General features: G+C 41.1%; 1 protein-coding gene across 3 annotated transcripts in view; it reads right to left on the reverse strand.

The window, feature by feature from the left end:
* The window catches only part of RNF130 (ring finger protein 130), a 146,194-nt gene that overhangs the window by 106,358 nt on the left and 22,391 nt on the right, over nucleotides 1-17,445 (reverse strand). For all 3 annotated transcript variants that reach the window (XM_058739678.1, XM_058739688.1, XM_058739668.1), the window contains exon 2: nucleotides 5,832-6,026. In XM_058739678.1, the coding sequence (XP_058595661.1) occupies nucleotides 5,832-6,026 (195 nt within the window). The remainder of the gene's footprint in view (nucleotides 1-5,831; nucleotides 6,027-17,445) is intronic.

Below are 17,445 nucleotides of genomic sequence, written 5' to 3' on the forward strand. Positions count from 1 at the left end.
CTTTGAGGTCTGCCTCTGCTAAGTTCACACCTGGGAACACAGAGGCAGGTTCTGCAGACTCTTTCTGAGAATGAACTGCAGTTTCATGCTTCTTTGCACAGCCTGTCATCTTTATGCTAACATTATGAAACAAGACATTTCAGACAATATACTGTTGCAACTCTGAATTCTGATCTTTTTTTTGCCTTTAAGGTTGCTGTTGTTGTCTTGTTTGCTCGTTTTGTTTAGTAACGTTACTGGGCCACACCTGTGAAATATACTTCCTCTCTGGTGCACAGCCACTGATGTCTCTGCTCGGTTTCATATTTTTTCAATATTCTTTTCTTCCTTCTTCTCTAGACTAGCTTCCTAAGGACTGCCACTGTGTCTCATAGAAACTAGCTGTCAGCCAGTTCCTGGACACAGGTGGTACTCAAACATCTCAAATTAGTCAGGCTTCTGTCATCTGCTAATGGATCTGGTTGTCAGGAGAGAAAGTTCAAAGTTCTGGCCACTTCCAATCCTGCTTGGGTTACTTCTATAGGTCCCTTTTGAGTCTCCTATGTGTGTGCACATCATAGTCTCAGGGTCATCCAGGAGTGTAAACAGCTCCAGCTCAGTGGTCACCACGGAGCGTATGGTCTCAGGCAAGAACACAGCTGGCTACAATCTTGGGCTGGGAGAGACAGACACTGGCCTTTCTCTATCTCCCTGTCCCCACAAAGTCACTTCCAAGGACAACAGGTCAGGCATGCGTATCACCCACCTTTCCGTCCCTGCAGAGCAAGCTATCAGACCTTGCCACTCGCTCCACTCTGGCAGAAACTCCATGCAGCATAGCCTGGGGAGTGTGGGAAGCAGCCCCTGGCCAAACACCACAGCTTCCCATTGTTCTTACCCAAAGTTTGGCAGTTTTTCAAAACATAAACGTGCCTCAGATCGTTGTATGCCTCTGGCTGATTTCCAGAACACTGAAGTGGATGCTTCTGTCAGTTCTGTTCAGTTGTATACTTGCTTTCTTTTAAGAAAATTTGCTGATCTCCTCACTTGGTCACAGCCAGAGATGCCACCCTTCTATTTACCTTTTGATCCTTTATAGAGCTTTTCTTTCTTAGGAATTTTGACAGATTTCAAAAACCAAAAAATTATAGAGAATACAATGAATATCTCTGTACTCAACCCTCAGCTTAAGAAGTGACACATTACAGATATGTCTGAACCTCATTTATTCTCCCTGATCCTACTTAAATTTCCCTCTCCGGAAAGAACCATGATCCCAAAATTTGGTATTTGCTAATCTAATGTGTGTTTTTGCTATTTCATACCTATGTACATGCGTATATGGCAACTGCTGTCTTGCATTTTTTTAACATTCAATTGCTATTTGTACATATTCTTCTACAACTTACTCTTTTTTGCTCATTATTGTGTTTTGGGCATTTATTCATATAAATACATGTGGCTTTAATTCACTGACAGTTAATTGCTATACAAATATGCCATAATCACTCTGTTCTCCTGTGATGGACATCTGGGTGTTTCCAGTACTTTGCTGTTACAATGCTGCTATGAATACTCTTGTTTGTGTCCCATGCACATATCCAGAGTAACAAGAGGATGACAGAGAGGGACTGTAAATGTTTGTGTAACTATGTGAAATCTCCCACTGGCTCCCACACGGCTGGAGGTAGAAAGTGGGAGATCTCCTGAGAAGGATAAACAGTGGTTATCCTTCACACTGGGGATGCATGGCCTTTCACAGAATCTAGGTTTAAAGTCACAAGAGGCCTTTCCAGACAGGAAGCAACTTGTCCTATGTCACGGAGCAAGTCAGTGGGAAATTTGGGACTAAAACCTAGGTTTCCTGTTTTCACTTCCTTGTTTCTCAAAGCAAGATCTGTGGACTAGAGGCATTAGCATCACCTGGAAATTTGTTAAAAATACAGACTGTCAGGCTGTACCCCAGATATGCTGAATCAGAATTTGCATTTTAACGAAATGCCCAGGTGGTCTATCGTACACTGAAGTACTGAAAAATACTCTAGAGTATGTATATAGGCATGAAATTACTGTATCACAATATGCATTCTTTAACAATATCACGTAATGCCAAATTTCTCTCTGAAGTATTGTACCAATTTATTTTCCCACCTTACTCTGATTTTTTAGGTGTCTAATTAGAACATGAAGCCATTTCTTACTGCTCATACATCTACTTTTATTCCATTTGCCTCATCAAGGTTCCATTTCCTAAGAATATATCCACAAACTCTAGCCCTAAATTTCCCTACCTGTGCTATGATACCCTAAGCTGTAATAAAAGGATTACATGGTTAAGTAAGTTTGGGAAATCACAGATTAATCTAGGTAGAACAAGTTCTTAACTCTAACACTCCTCAGAGGCCTCAGAATGTCTACCAGGAGCCACTACAAGTAGACTACATTTCAAGCATTTTCCTAAATTTATTTTACCATTTACCTTTTTTCTGCCATGGGTCATCTATGAACATATATGAATTAACTTACATTTCAAGGAACACAGATGGAAATCTGTGCTAATTTATACAGGTTTCTTTCCTTTTTAAAACAAAAATCATTTAAAAAATAAAAAAGGGTATCAATTTCCTCTCTTATAATCCTCAGATCTCATATTTGAGAAAGACTTGTTCTAGCTACTTCTCTGCAGTTTTGCATATGTAAAATAACATCACCAGAAAAGGAAAATATATTTTGCTCAGATGAGTTTCTCCCTCTCCATTTTTCTTCATGTTTTCAGTAAGAAGAAATCAGTATGGAATGATCAGGTCCAAAATTTCAAATAGTTTTTCATGACTCTTAAACAGCCAAGGAGAACAAACTGGCACCTGCTCTGAGGCCCAGAGCAGAAAAGCCACTGTCTCTAGTCCAGAGTTCCCACACAGATGGCCAGCTGAATCAGACTGGCCCTTAATCTCCTTTTGGTTTCCCTGAAGAAATTAAAAGTTACAGGTCTCCAGAGATCCCTGGAGAGTGAAAATCACTCATTCTTGCGATTTCATTACTTATGCTTTCCTACAATTTCAGTTTTTCTGCAGTGAGCATGTGTCAGTTTTGCAACTACAAAAAATACAGTCCTAAAAGGTTTAACTTGAAAGGAAGAAAAATCACAGAATGAAATTTAAATCCATCTCATTACTCTATCAAAATACACACAAAAGGTGACTCTCAGTGAGGATGAGGACGCCTTTGAAAGGTAATGGTCTGAAATGGATTACAGGGGCGCCTGGGTGGCTCTGTCGGTTGAGCGTCCGACTTCGGCTCAGGTCATGATCTCGCGGTCCGTGAGTTCGAGCCCCGCGTCAGGCTCTGTGCTGACTGCTCAGAGCCTGGAGCCTGTTTCAGATTCTGTGTCTCCCTCTCTCTGACCCTCCCCCGTTCATGCTCCGTCTCTCTGTCTCAAAAAAAAAAAAAAAAATGGATTACATGATTATATGATTAAAAGTTAATTCTTTAAATAAGTCATTTACCTTTAAAATACTTATCAACACAGTGGCGCCTCAGTGGCTCAGTTGGTTGAGGATCCAACTTTGGCTCAGGTCATGATCTCATGATCTCATGGTCCGTGAGTTCGAGCCTCATGTCAGGCTCTGTGCTGACAGCCTGGAGCCTGCTTCACATTCTGTGTCTCCCTCTCTCTCTGCCCCTCCCCCACTCATTCATTTTCTCTCTCTCTCTCAAAAATAAAAAAAAAAAAATTAAAATACTTATGAATACAGAACTAAACTTCAGAGATCAGAGACCACTGGCGGACCTATGCTCAGTCTCCCTCCTGTTGCCAATTCTCTTGATGTGTAAGATGGGAGAGTACCTGCACCATGCAGTTATGGTGAGGACTAAGAAAATATGTATTAAAAAGCTCCATATCATATGTCAGCAGGGAAACACAAATTAAAATACCTTATTAGAATGGCAAAAATCCAGAGCACTGGTCGCACCAAATGCTGGCAACGATGTGGAACAGCAGGAGCTCTCATTTACTGCTGGTGGGAGCGCAAAATGGTACAGCCACTGGGGAAGATGGTTTGGCGGTTTATAAAATGAAACATGCTTCTACTAAACAGCTCAGCAATCACACTCTTTACTATCTACCCAAAGGATGTGAAAACTTAGGCACACACAAAATCTGCACACAAATGTTTATACCAGCTTAATTCATAACTGCCAAAACTTGGAAGTAACCAAGATGTCCTTCAGGAGGTGAAGAGATAAACTGTGGTATATCTAGAAAATGCAATATTATTGGGGTGCCTGGGTGGCTCAGTCAGTTAAGCGTCCGACTTGGCTCAGGTCATGGTCTCAATAGTTCATGGGTTCAGCTCTGTGCTGACAGCTTGGAGCCCGGAGCCTGCTTCGGATTCTGTTTCCCTCTCTCTCTGCTCCTCCCCTGCTCGCTCTCTGTCTCTGTCTCTCTCTCAGAAATAAACCATTAAACAAAAAAGTATAGGGGCGCCTGGGTGGCGCAGTCGGTTAAGCGTCCGACTTCAGCCAGGTCACGATCTCGCGGTCCGTGAGTTCGAGCCCCGCGTCAGGCTCTGGGCTGATGGCTCGGAGCCTGGAGCCTGTTTCCGATTCTGTGTCTCCCTCTCTCTCTGCCCCTCCCCCGTTCATGCTCTGTCTCTCTCTGTCCCAAAAATAAAATAAAAAAAAAAAAAAAAAAAAATAAACAAAAAAGTATAAAGAAAAGAAAATGGAATGTTATTTAGCACTCAAAAAATGCACTATCAAGCCATGAAAAGACATGGAGGAAACCTAAATGTATAATACTAAGTGAAGCCAGTCTGCAAAGGCTATGCACTGTATAATTCCAACTATAAGACATTCTGGAAAGGCAAAACTATGGAAATAGTAAAAAACAAAAAAACCAAAAAACAAAAAAACCAAAAAACAAAAAACAGTGGTTTCCAGGGGTGGGGAAGTAGGAGGATGGGGGGAAGGATGAATAGGGAGAGCACAGAGGATCTTTAGGGAAGTGAAAATACTCTGTATGATACCATAATGATGGATTCATGTCATATCTGTCCAAACCCACAGAATGGAGAACAGCCAGTGACCCCCAAAGTAAACCAGGAACTGTGGGTGATTATAATAAGTCAATGCAGGCTCACTGACTGTAATGAATGTACTGCTCTGGCTGGGTGTCGATAGTGGGGGAGGCTCTTCACGTGTGGGGCTGTGTGGGAAATCTCTGTACTTTCCACTCAATTTTGCTGGGAACACAAAACTGCTGTAAAGAATAAAGTCTATTATAAAACATCTCCCCGCCCCCCAAAGCTTATAGTCCACTGCCTGGCATATGTATAGTAAGTGCTCAATAAATTGCAACTACTGTTATTAAAGCAGTTACATTAGAAATGAAGAAACACCGTTTCTACTGTAGTAATGCTAATCGCTGAATCAGTCTCAACATTTATCCTGATAAGATAAAAAGCATCCTTCTCGAAGAGGTAATCCTTGGGAGTCCATGACATAACCTGGACAAGTGATTCTGAATAGAATACATGTTATTTTTCAAAGTTATCAAGTGGAATGTAGAAATGTAAAATGACTAAGAATTTAGTCACAACCAGTTACGTAGTAAGTGCAAGTTTTACAGACTCTGTTGTGGTCATTATTTAAGAAAAGGATTCAACTAAAGGAAAAAGACATGCATCTCAATAAACAAACAATAATACCAAAAATGAACATAAAAAAATGAATATAACCATAGAATGATGTTGTAAATGATGGGGATTCAGCGGTGGTAGAATGCTTACCCACAACGCACTAACATCTAGAAGGAAAAACAAAACTCACACCCCCCCGGTTTTGTTTACCTGGATGAGTCATGGTAACAGGCTCCTCTTTGGATTTATTATTGTAGATGACCACAGCCACTGCATTGTGGAAAGCAGCCCGTGATATTTTCTCTTTAAATGTGCAATTTCCCCTCTGCAGCAAGGCAATCCACTGTTTGATATTAGGAGGGACAAAGAACCGTGTTTGAGGATCACAGCCCAGATGATCAGCAACTAAACAGAAAAGGAAAAAAAAAACCATTAATTTTTTTCTCAAGTAAGGATAAATAAAATCGATCTTTATCAAAGTGCTCAACTGTTCCCCCAAATCTTCTGGATACCCAAGGCACTTCAAGCAGCTGTCAACAGAGCTATGAATATAGCCATGAAGGACAATACAATGAACCTGCATCCGTGTCTGTACAAGGAGAGAGATGCTCCATTGAGATGTTAACCGTGGTGCAAATTAAAACCCTGAAAAATTCTGTGTAACTTCAGAGACTGACAAAGGTAAAAAAGACTGATAATGCCCAGGGTAGGCTGGTGAAGAGAGGAGGAAGAAAAAGCAAACACAGAAATCCCAACACCAAGGTGACTAATCTACCCCGAATTCTGCTTTCGTCACATCTATTCTTCACTCCACACCCCCTCCCCTACACCCTCTCCCCCCACACCACCCCCATGCTGCAGAGAGAGACTGATTTTGCTTGAGGTAAATGAGGCCAAACTGAACTTTGTTTCAGTTACCAAGTGGTCTTGTTGAAAATTCAAGCATGTTTGAACAAATTTCTTAATAAGTGTCTAAGGAAATTAGAAAATAAGTTTTGGCTTGTATTTGAAAATAATATGAAACTAGAAACTAGAATACATTATTCCTCTTACATTTACTGGTAAAAATTACAATTCCATACTAAGATATATATACAGTAAAGCCTTGGATTGTAAGTTGTTCTGTGAGTGTTCCACAAGATGAGCAAACATTTCTAATAAATTTTAACTGGATAAATGGGTGATGTCTTGCACAACGAGTAGTACATGACACTGAATATCACATGATCACACCTGAGCCATTGGTTCTTCTCTCTCGCTCTCTCTCGCTCTGACTGAGGGATTGTGGGTGATGGTCTCCCATGCTCGGATGCTCAGTCTCAGGCCACGGTGTTTGGCAAATATCAATGATTTTTCAGAATGTTAGAAGGTGCCCACAACTGGCCCTAGTGTATTTTTTGTCACTTCAAAGAAAGTACCTATGGACAGTCCTTTGCTTTTCCATACAAGAGCAAGCTTAGGAATGCTTTGCTTCATTCTAGGTCAGGCTACCTGCAAATATAGACCCTCTCCTCTGCTGCCTTATTGTCAGTTAGATTAAATACAGTACATGACAAGAGTTTATTAATACTGTACTTGTAGTCAGCATCCGTGCAAGCATATACAATGGCTCCCATGCAGAAAAAGATTCCATTGAGCCAACAGATAGCACTGATTCCGTGAGTGATAGTGAAAGTTACCCTACATAATAAACCCTCCTCTCTCATCTCCCTCACACCAGCCACGAAGGTTTTCAAAGGTAAGTGCAGGTTAATTTATGTATTTTTCTTTATACTTTGTATTTCAGTTATTATTTTGCATTATATTACAGCACTGCAATAATTTTTATATGAGTATTTTTAGGTTGTGGAGCAAATCATCTGAGTTTCCATGATTTCTTATGGGGAAATTCGCTTTGATATGCAAGTGCTTTGGACTACAAGCACATTTCCAGAACGAATTATGCTCGCAAACCAAGGTTTTACTGTATTAACTTTACTACCTCCACCCATCCAACAAGACACATGAAGACACCAAGACTACTTGGGACTAATTAATTGTAATTACATGGCCATTGTTGTGGATTTGGGGGGAGAGTTTGTTTCAGATACCTGGAAGTACACTGGAACGTGTCAGGCTGAGCTCCACAATTTGGTCATCAGAGCTCTGCCACCCTTTGCAAATCTTAAGAAGCCACCCCTGGCTGCTTTTCCCACTACCCATCCTCACATTTCTAATAGGTTACAGTGAAAGGGAAGAGTGGTCCAGAGAGGGGAAAGAAGTCACAAAGGTAAAGTTTGCAGACCACCACACGCAGTGCCAGAGGATGGCAGGCCCTAGGCCTCTTGGAGTCAGTCACTAGCAGTATTGCACTGGCTGGCGGGGAGATGACAAAAGGGTAACACTAAAAGCAAATAAGTAATAAAACTATTAACTCAGTATTAACTCAGTATTAACTGTGAAAAGATGACACAGTGGGGAAATATTTGCTTTCTACACCCCAGAAGCCCACTACTTAGCAAAAGAAATGAAACATTTACACTGAGCTGTAAAATGCAGAGGTGTCACTAACTTCAGAGAAATGGTACAACTATCATTCCTGTTTACAGAATATCTTTCCTGAAAGTCTCTTATTATCATGGTGAAGGATCGCAGTGAAAGTGTACTTGCTACCAAAGGTGTCCTAATACAGTGAGAGATCAATGATTTCATGATGTCATGATATGTATCGTTGACAACTACCATCCTTCTGCTTAGACAATTTCTGTACTCAGAAACCTTAGTCCTTTCTCAAATTAAGTGGATGCAAAAGAGCCTGTATCACAATTTTAGTAGTTAACTATTGAAAGGCACAGTCAAGGCATCGTGAAACTCTGAAATCCTGAAACAGACTGTTTACCCACAGTGGTATCTGTTTCCCAGATAAGGATGCGGCCTTAAAACACAAGCATTTAGGCTATGTGTTATGATAACCATGATAACCTCACTGTCTTGGGATAACTTCCAACACTATATCCAAATAGAGAGCAATAACAGACCTGGTTTTAAGTGTTTCATTTGTAATGCTTCAAGACATGCTGCTGCACAAACCCTGGAAGGAAGTGCAGAATCAGGAATAGCTAAAAAGATCTGTATTCCTGTCTTCAGCAAAATATTCACTTTTCTGTGACTTATCCCGTCTTCCCTATGATTGTACACGTATTCACAGTGGAATAAGGAAGACACAAGATGGTCGTGAAATCAGCAAGATGTGGGGTCCACATTCTAGATCAGCTTACTTACTAGCTGAGCAACTGTCCCAGGTTCAATGATCTCATCTTCAACTTTTTTTTTTTTAATGTTTATTTATTTTTGAGAGACAGAGAGACAGAGCATGAGCGGGGGAGGGGCAGAGAGAGAGGGAGACACAGAATCCGAAGCAGGCTCCAGGCTCTGAGCTGTCAGCACAGAGCCCGACGCAGAGCTCGAACTCACAAACTGCGAGATCACGACGTGAGCCGAAGCCAGACGCTTAACCGACTGAGCCACCCAGGCGCCCCTCATCTTCAACTTTTACTTATTTACAAAGATTGAGTTAAAAAATTTTAATCTCACAAAAAAATAAAATAAAATAAAATTTTAGTCTCACAAGAGTTATGTATGTGAAAAAGGCTATACTAATTCCTCTATTCTTAAGTACTGAAAAAATTCCTTTAGTTTTATGGGCATCATCCTATCTGGTCCTAGTGTTCCACCAGTTTGGTGCCATGGGGATTTTCTGTGCCAATGTGTGTGAAATCCAAACAGCTTAGCAGCACATGTCTGCCCCACAACCCTGGCTCATAACAGCTCCTGTTCCCAAGTCTCATTCTCTCTCCTCTTTGTGCTGACAGCGTCACTGTCTGCTTAGAAGATTAGCACTTCGGGCACCTAGGTGGCTCAATTGGTGGTTGGGCATCTGACTCTTGGCTCAGGTCATGATCCCAGAGTTGTGGTATAAAGCCCCACCTTGGGATCTTTGCTGAGCATGGAGCCTGATTGGGATTCATATTCTCTCTCTCTCTCTCTCTCTCTCTCTCTCTCTCCCTCTCCCCCTCTCCTGCTCTCTCAAAAAAAAAAAATAAATAAAAAAATCAGCATTTCAATAACAGTCACCATTTCCAAGGCTGAAAAGACAGAGGAAAGGGTGCAACCACAAAGCAAAATCTAGCAAACATATTGAAGGAGAACTTTAAAATTCTCTTAAGGAATCCCCACTAAGAAGAGATTCTACCAACAACTTCATAATCCAAACAAAGTCCAACACAGACTGTATGAGCAAAAGAATGTCCTTGTTCTCTAAATTCACCCAAACCATCATCCATAAAAGGCTCTGAAAACATTTACATCAGCAAGAATATGCAACAATAAGCAAGAATTAAATATTCAAGTTCCTGTTCAAGGAAGGAGTTTTCATTATTCAGAAGAAGAAGGTTAAGAGGTTTTCATAAACACTTAATACTGTAGCATGCTTATTTTATCTATTTATTCCTTCTTGTAATTACAAAATAACTTCAACAGTGAAAATGTTAACAGCTCTAGAACATCTTCCCAGGACTGAGGACTAACTGGTTAAGTGGCCCTACTTCACAATTTAATACCAGTTGTTGTTTATACTTGAAGCATTTATTAAGTGAAGACATAGTATGGCATAAAATATCTATGCAATTAGGCACCATTAAAATTTATCAATAGCAATTTGCACAAATTCAAAATCATTTTCTTTCTTTTTTTTTTTAAACTGCCAAATTTACAAGAAGACTTCACCTCTGACTTCTTTGCATTTATTAGTTATCGGGTCAGGAAAAACTTTTAGGAAGGTATCATGAAAATGTGAAATTACAGAGAATATAAAATACAGTATTACAGTATCTTACAATTTTGTCAATCATACTTCAATAAACCTGAAAAAATGTTATATTACAGAGAAATGGAACTTCAGGGTTTTTTTTGTATGATCTTTCCTGTTGCATCCAGAAACAATAATGAGACTTTTCTTTATTCCTTCACAAAAACCAAATAATTATTGACAGGAACAATCATGGAATCCTCACCTCAACGAACAATAACTTAAATGCTCAGCAACATAGTTAAGTACCAAAGAGAAATGTGACAGAACCAAACACTTTAGTCTTGAATTTACAGGAACCTCTAAAGGTACCGGGGAGGCATGCCTGGCACAGAAATATCAACAATACTGGTTGGTAGTATAAAGTAGCAGCATGAAGGTGCTTAGAAATCCAGGAAAGGAAAAGAGCAACATGACGGTAAAGGTTTCGAGGGAGTTGGAGCCTGAATGGAAACCTGGAAAACTGCTAAGCAGAAACAAGGGGTGCAGGAGTGACCGGCATAAGAACAGAACAAAGACGTAAGCCCTTCTTCTGAACTCTCCCAAAAATCAAGCAAGATGATACATAACCGAAGTGACCATACTATGCAAACCTCAGATAATTCTGAAAAGAGGACCCTGTCTGAAACAGGAAAAGAGGAAGAATATTCTGGCACAGAGTACGTAAATATTTAAAGGATTCTGTGAATAAGTAAGTAAGTAAATAAATAAACAAATAAAATCTCTCTTCCCCAGGAAGCCTGGTTCATTTGATTCAGTAAGACCTTGTCTACTGAAAATGCAAACACCCCATCTAGGACAGAGGGGTCATCACGTTATGGTGTGGGGGTAATGCTTCCTCCCATGCCTGATGACCACCAACCTGCTGCTGTGGTTAAGAGTCAGGCGGGGCTGGGGCACGTGACGGAGGGTGCACAGCACAGTTACCCTGGTGCGCTTCATGCTCTCAGAGCCTGCGTGTCTGGTTTCCTCTGTCTGAAATGCCAATCCCACCACTTCCTTGCTGACCTCCTAACCTCAGGATTCTGCTGAAGTTCCTCCTCCGGAACTGCCTCCCGGCCTCCTAAGGCTGAGTTGGGTGCTTTATTTGTGTTTCCATGGCATCCCGAGAGGACATATATCCTACTGTACCAGTGGCTGGCTGTTTATCCTGAGTATCTCCTACAGGGTGAGATTAGCATCTCCTCTAGTATGTCTGGCACAGAGCAGACATTTACCCTCCTAGGTGAAGGCAGAAATGGAGGAACGACAAAGGGAGATTGAGCAAGAACTGATACAAAGAACAAGTTTGTGCCAGGGACCGCAGTTTCATGTGTTCTGACTGGTGTAATGTTCAATCAGCGGCTTCCTGCAAAAGAAGTAAAAATAAAAATCAGCCTAATTAGTTACCCTAGATACAGATGTTTCCATGGCCAGGTATGTTATGGTTGTTTCCTATTTCCACATTAGATTATAATCTCTTTAATCTTCAGATTTCCCACTTCTTACCCTGTCTTTCCTTATTTCCCCCTGTTAAATTCTAATTTTATGATTCAAAGAATAACATGTAATTCTTTATTTGTGCTTCCGGTTTCTCAACTTTTAATGTTCAGCTACTGGATTTAAGTGTCTCGCTTCCATTCCTTCATCCACTTCCATGGATATAACTTATTTTCTTACGATTTCTATACTTCCACTTAAATCCAGCATCTTTTCATTACTGATCTTCAGTGGTTGTTTGGTCTTGTTGAAATGTTTTGCTTTTCATTTTGTCTTAGTTTCCTGTTAACTCACTTGTACGTTTCAGTGTTTTCTCTAAACCTTGCATCCACTCTAATTTTCTTATCCCCTCCCCCCACCCCCTTGCGGTTCTGTTAGTGTTTTTCTTTTCTGGTAGGATGTGTTATCACAATGGCCGGGAAAAATTATCTGGACCCTAGACTTTCTTGATTTCTCAGGAGCCTTACATTAATGATTATTCCCTGTTTTCTTTTTCCTCTCAATTACACCTGCTGGTTGGTCCCTTCCATTTTAAAAATAAAGAAGAAAACAGACCTCTTGAAAGACCCCCATTTGCTGCCACTGCTGTCAAAAGCTGCCTGTCCTGCTGTTCCCACCTCCTCAGTGTCTACTCATTCTTCATCACATTTCATCCAGCCACTCCATGAAAGTGCCCTGAAAGGTACCAATAACCTCAGCACTGCTATCTTGGGACACTGTGCCCTCCTCCAAACGGACTCTCAGTAACATCTAGCTCAGCTGAGCGCTCTCCTGCCCTGGCTCTCAGGGCCCTCCTCCTCCTCTTCCACAGCCTTCCTTCCTGGTCTTCTTTCCTCACTCCTCTCCCTACACCTGTACCTGCAGTGTGGACACTCCTGAGCACTCAGACCACTTGGATGTAGGTCTAGGACACCCCTCTCCCCCGCAAGGGCTAGAGGTTCTTTCTACACTGATGGTACACTTTTTTCTTACTGGAACAAGGATGTTTACTAACATCTTCTGCTAATCAGCCCTTTCCTGAGAAACTATTTTTCACTTTTTACTTATATAAATTCACAGTTTCCAGCATATAAACTAAATCAGGCCAACAGCATGCTAAGAATCAGGAGAGAAATATGGAAAATTATACACAGGGAAGGGATCTATTCCCCTCCCATTCCAAGCAGAAACTGGTCTCGAATTTAATGAGCATTTAACAGACATTCTTCGGGCACCTGTGTGGCTCAGTGGGTTAACTGTCTGATTCTTGACATCGGCTCAGGTCATGATCTCGAGGTTCCTGAGTTTGAGCCCTGTGTCGGGCTTTGCACTGACAGCATGGAGCCTGCTTGGGATTCTCGCTCTCCTTTTTTCTCTGACCCTTCCCTGCCTCTGTGTTCTCTCTCTCTCTCTCTCTCTCTCTCTCACAAAATAAAAAAAAAAAACTTAAAAAAATGAGCTAATAGGCATTCTTGAAGGTCTCCACTGGCTCCCATGGAGGGAGACGCGGGAGGGAGTCTCTGTAGGCAGGTGGACAGTCTGTCACTGTCTGATTTGTTTGTTTCCAGGTTACTCTGCCTCACTTCCAGGCAGGACCATGGGATCGTCCTGGGGTCCAAAGTACATTCTGTTAGTTGCCCCCCCCCAAAACAAAAACAGAAACCTTTTTTAATTGGAGCATCTACAGATCACCTCTAACCAAGCCATATGCTTTCAGTAACATCTACCTGGGCTCCAGCTCCAGGGGGAGGGAAGTTGACACGCAGTCTGAGATGAGCCATAGAGAAGTGAAGAACTTAACTACATTTGAGGAGAGGCCTTTTCTGTTTCCCATGGGATGTGAATACGGAAACGTGGCTCTAGCTGTTGCTGGCAGTCATTTTATGACAAAGAGGGAACAATCTTAGGACCAAATTAAAGCTAAGATGGCAAAGGGGAGGGATCAAAAGGAACAAGATGCCTCCTAACACTGTTGAATCCCTCAAAGTGGCCCTAGCTTTGAGCTTCCAGTTCTGACACAGAACACTATTTGTATGCAGTGTAAGCAGGCATTTGTTGCTTGAAGCATTCACACTTCTTGTGTATGTCAAGCAGCAGTGGTTGAGATTGGGGCTTTATCCCTGCTGAGGGGCTCTCTTAGTTCACCAGGATCCACGCCTGGCTACTCAAGCCCACCAAGAAGAAGTCTGAACCTAAGGAGAAGGCTTCCCTGGGAAAGTCCTTTGCCACAGGGAGGCAGCCAGGAGGTCAGTCCTTTGTCACTTTCCCTCACTCAAGGGATGTGGTAGCCATCTGGGAAAGGAGAACTTTGTTGGAAGACTAACATGTCGAGCAAGGATTCTTGACAAGGATCCACATGGGCAGAATGCAAAAGGCTGATGGAATGCGAATGAAGGAAAATCATCTTTATTTTTGCTACACTTGGAATGAAATCTAGCGTTTTCTTCATCTATGAATGTAGACAAGAAAACATCTGTTAACTGTAACTAACAGCAATTACACTAGTTACTGCAGATATGGCAAAAACATAGTAGAGATTAAACTTAGTAGACCCAACATAGTAATCAAAATGATCAGACCCAACACTAGATCCGTTACTTAATATGACCATAAGGACACAAATATTTTGAATACCGGTACTGTTTCAGGAGACTTGGTTTCCTTTAATCCTACTTACTTTTGCACTTACCACTATTCTGAGAAGCAGCCTAAGGTTTTCTTTTTCACTAGGCTGCAAAAGGAGTCTCAGCTGCCAAGTTTAGTGAATTCATATTACTTATATGATATACTTGGATCCGTTTCTATTACTTTACTTTGTTCTCATTTATCCTGTTATTCCTAAGTTTTTTTTATACTTTCCCCTTCTCTACTTCTGAATGCACTGATCATGTTTTCTCTGCTCCTCCTCTTTTCCTCCATTTATATATTCAAGTTTTGCTTTTTATTTTTTAAAAAATTTTTGTTTATTTTTAACAGAGAAAGAGAGAAACGGGGCGGGAGAGGGAGGGTGGAAGAGAGAGAGACAGAATCCCAAGCAGGCTCTGCACTGTCTGCACAGAGCCCGACATGGGGCTTGAACCCAGGAATCCTGAGATTGTGACCTGAACCAAAATCAAGAGTCGGACAATTAACCAACTGAGCCACCCAGGCGCCCCCCTCAAGTTCTACTTTTTAGAGGTCACTCTTAAAATGTTAACTTGTATACCTGATAAAGAGTTTATATTTAATCAACATCTCTATTTTCTTCCTGAATAACAATTTCATAGGGCTACCACAATGAAGTCCTACAAAATTGGTGACTTACACAGCAGAAATTTATTCTCGCACAGTTGTGAAAGACAGAAGTCTGAAATCAGGGTTCTGGCAGGATCATGTTCCCTCTGAAGGCTTTAGTGGAGAACCTTCCTTGCCTCTCCCAGCTTCTGGTGGCCCTGGGTCACTCTGGCTTGTAGCCGCATTATTCCAATCTCTGCCTGTCTTCACATGGCCTTTTCTACTGTGATGGTGTCTTCATTTCTGTCCCTAAAGATACTTATTGTTGGACTTAAGGCCCACTTGGGTGATGCAGGACGCTCTCATCTCAAGATCTTAATTTAATTACATCTGCAAATGTAATTTTTCCAAATAAGGTTTCTACACTCACAGGTTCGGGGGCATGGACACCTCTTCTGGGAGGCCACCATTCAACCTACTACAGAATGCAGCTCCAACCACCCCATTTCATCTTATGAGTAGTTACCCAGCATCCAATTCTACCTTGTTTTAATTATCCCATCCCTAATATTTAATGTTTCATACAGTCAATGCTGATTAAATGTTACCTACAGATACTTGTCAGCCTTTATGTTAGTTTGGGATCTCCAGAGAAACAGACCAGTAAGATATGTGTGTGTGTTTGTAAAGAGATTTATTATAAGGAATTAGCTCATGTGATTATGGAGGCTGACAAGTCCTAAGATATGCGGGGTAAGTCAGCAAGCTAGAGAGTGGATGTGATGATGTGGTTCCAGTTCAAAGTCAAGCAGCTTGAGACCCAGGGAGAGGTAATGTTTCAGTTTGAGTCCAAAGGCAGGAAAAAGCCAAGTCCCCAATTTGAAAGCAGTCAGACAAGAGGAATCCTCTCTTACTGGAAGGAAAATAAACCCTTTTGTTTCATTCAGGCCTTCAACTGATTGGATGAGACCCACCTACACTGGAGGGCGTCAAATCTGCTTTGATCTGCTTTATTCAGTCTACCAACTTAAATGTTAATCTCATCTAAAAACACCCTCATAGAAACACCCAGAATGTTTGACCAAATTATCTGGGCATCCCCGTGGCCCAGTAAAGTAACACTTAAATTTAACCATTACAGTCCTCCTCACATCTCACTTATTCCTTGTGTGTTTCATTTCCTTCTTCCTTATTAGAATAGTAAGAACACATCCTGATATTCTTTTATTGAGGATCTGTTAAAGATAAAGTCAGGTTTTCAAGTAAACCTGTCTTTTAAGATCTGAAAACATCTTTCATATGATCCCATTTTGAATGACAGTTTAATTAGTAAAAATTTCTAGATAGTTACTTTTCTCTCAGCACTTTGAAGATATTATTCCATTGTCTTCTGCTTCTTATGTTGAGGAGCTAAAAAAATTTTTAATTGTATAGGTTCTCAACTGTTATTGTGTCTACTTTTTACTTTCAAATCTAGTATCTTTAAAAAATAAAATAAAGTGTTTCTTGGGGCGCCTGGGTGGCGCAGTCGGTTAAGCGTCCGACTTCAGCCAGGTCACGATCTCGCGGTCCGTGAGTTCGAGCCCCGCGTCAGGCTCTGGGCTGATGGCTCGGAGCCTGGAGCCTGTTTCCGATTCTGTGTCTCCCTCTCTCTCTGCCCCTCCCCCGTTCATGCTCTGTCTCTCTCTGTCCCAAAAATAAAAAATAAAAAAATGTTGAAAAAAAAAATTTTTTTTAAAAATAAAATAAAGTGTTTCTTATTTTTCTTCTAATTGGCAAGTTTTACTTTGGTTATATTTACTCTAAAGAAACAAATTTTTTTTTTAAATTTTTTTTTCAACGTTTTTTATTTATTTTTGGGACAGAGAGAGACAGAGCATGAACAGGGGAGGTGCAGAGAGAGGGAGACACAGAATCGGAAACAGGCTCCAGGCTCCGAGCCATCAGCCCAGAGCCTGACGCGGGGCTCAAACTCACGGACCGCGAGATTGTGACCTGGCTGAAGTCGGATGCTTAACCGACTGTGCCACCCAGGCGCCCCTAAAGAAACAAATTTTTACAACAAGTCATAAGAAGAAGGCAACAACGAGCTATCTTCTGTACACCTAGAGTGCTGGATATATCAATCAACATTGCAAGAAGGGTCATACATAGTTGAACTGTCAGCAAGTTTAATTGTCAATAGCTATCCATTATCGTTTGTCTTCTATACTTAAGTTACTGTATATCTCAAATGGATTTTGATTATTTTTCACATCCTCACAACTTAAATATATCTGCTGGATGTTCTCCATGACATAATAAAAA

Source organism: Neofelis nebulosa, chromosome 1, assembly GCF_028018385.1.
Source record: "Neofelis nebulosa isolate mNeoNeb1 chromosome 1, mNeoNeb1.pri, whole genome shotgun sequence".
NCBI classification, from domain to species: domain Eukaryota; kingdom Metazoa; phylum Chordata; class Mammalia; order Carnivora; family Felidae; genus Neofelis; species Neofelis nebulosa.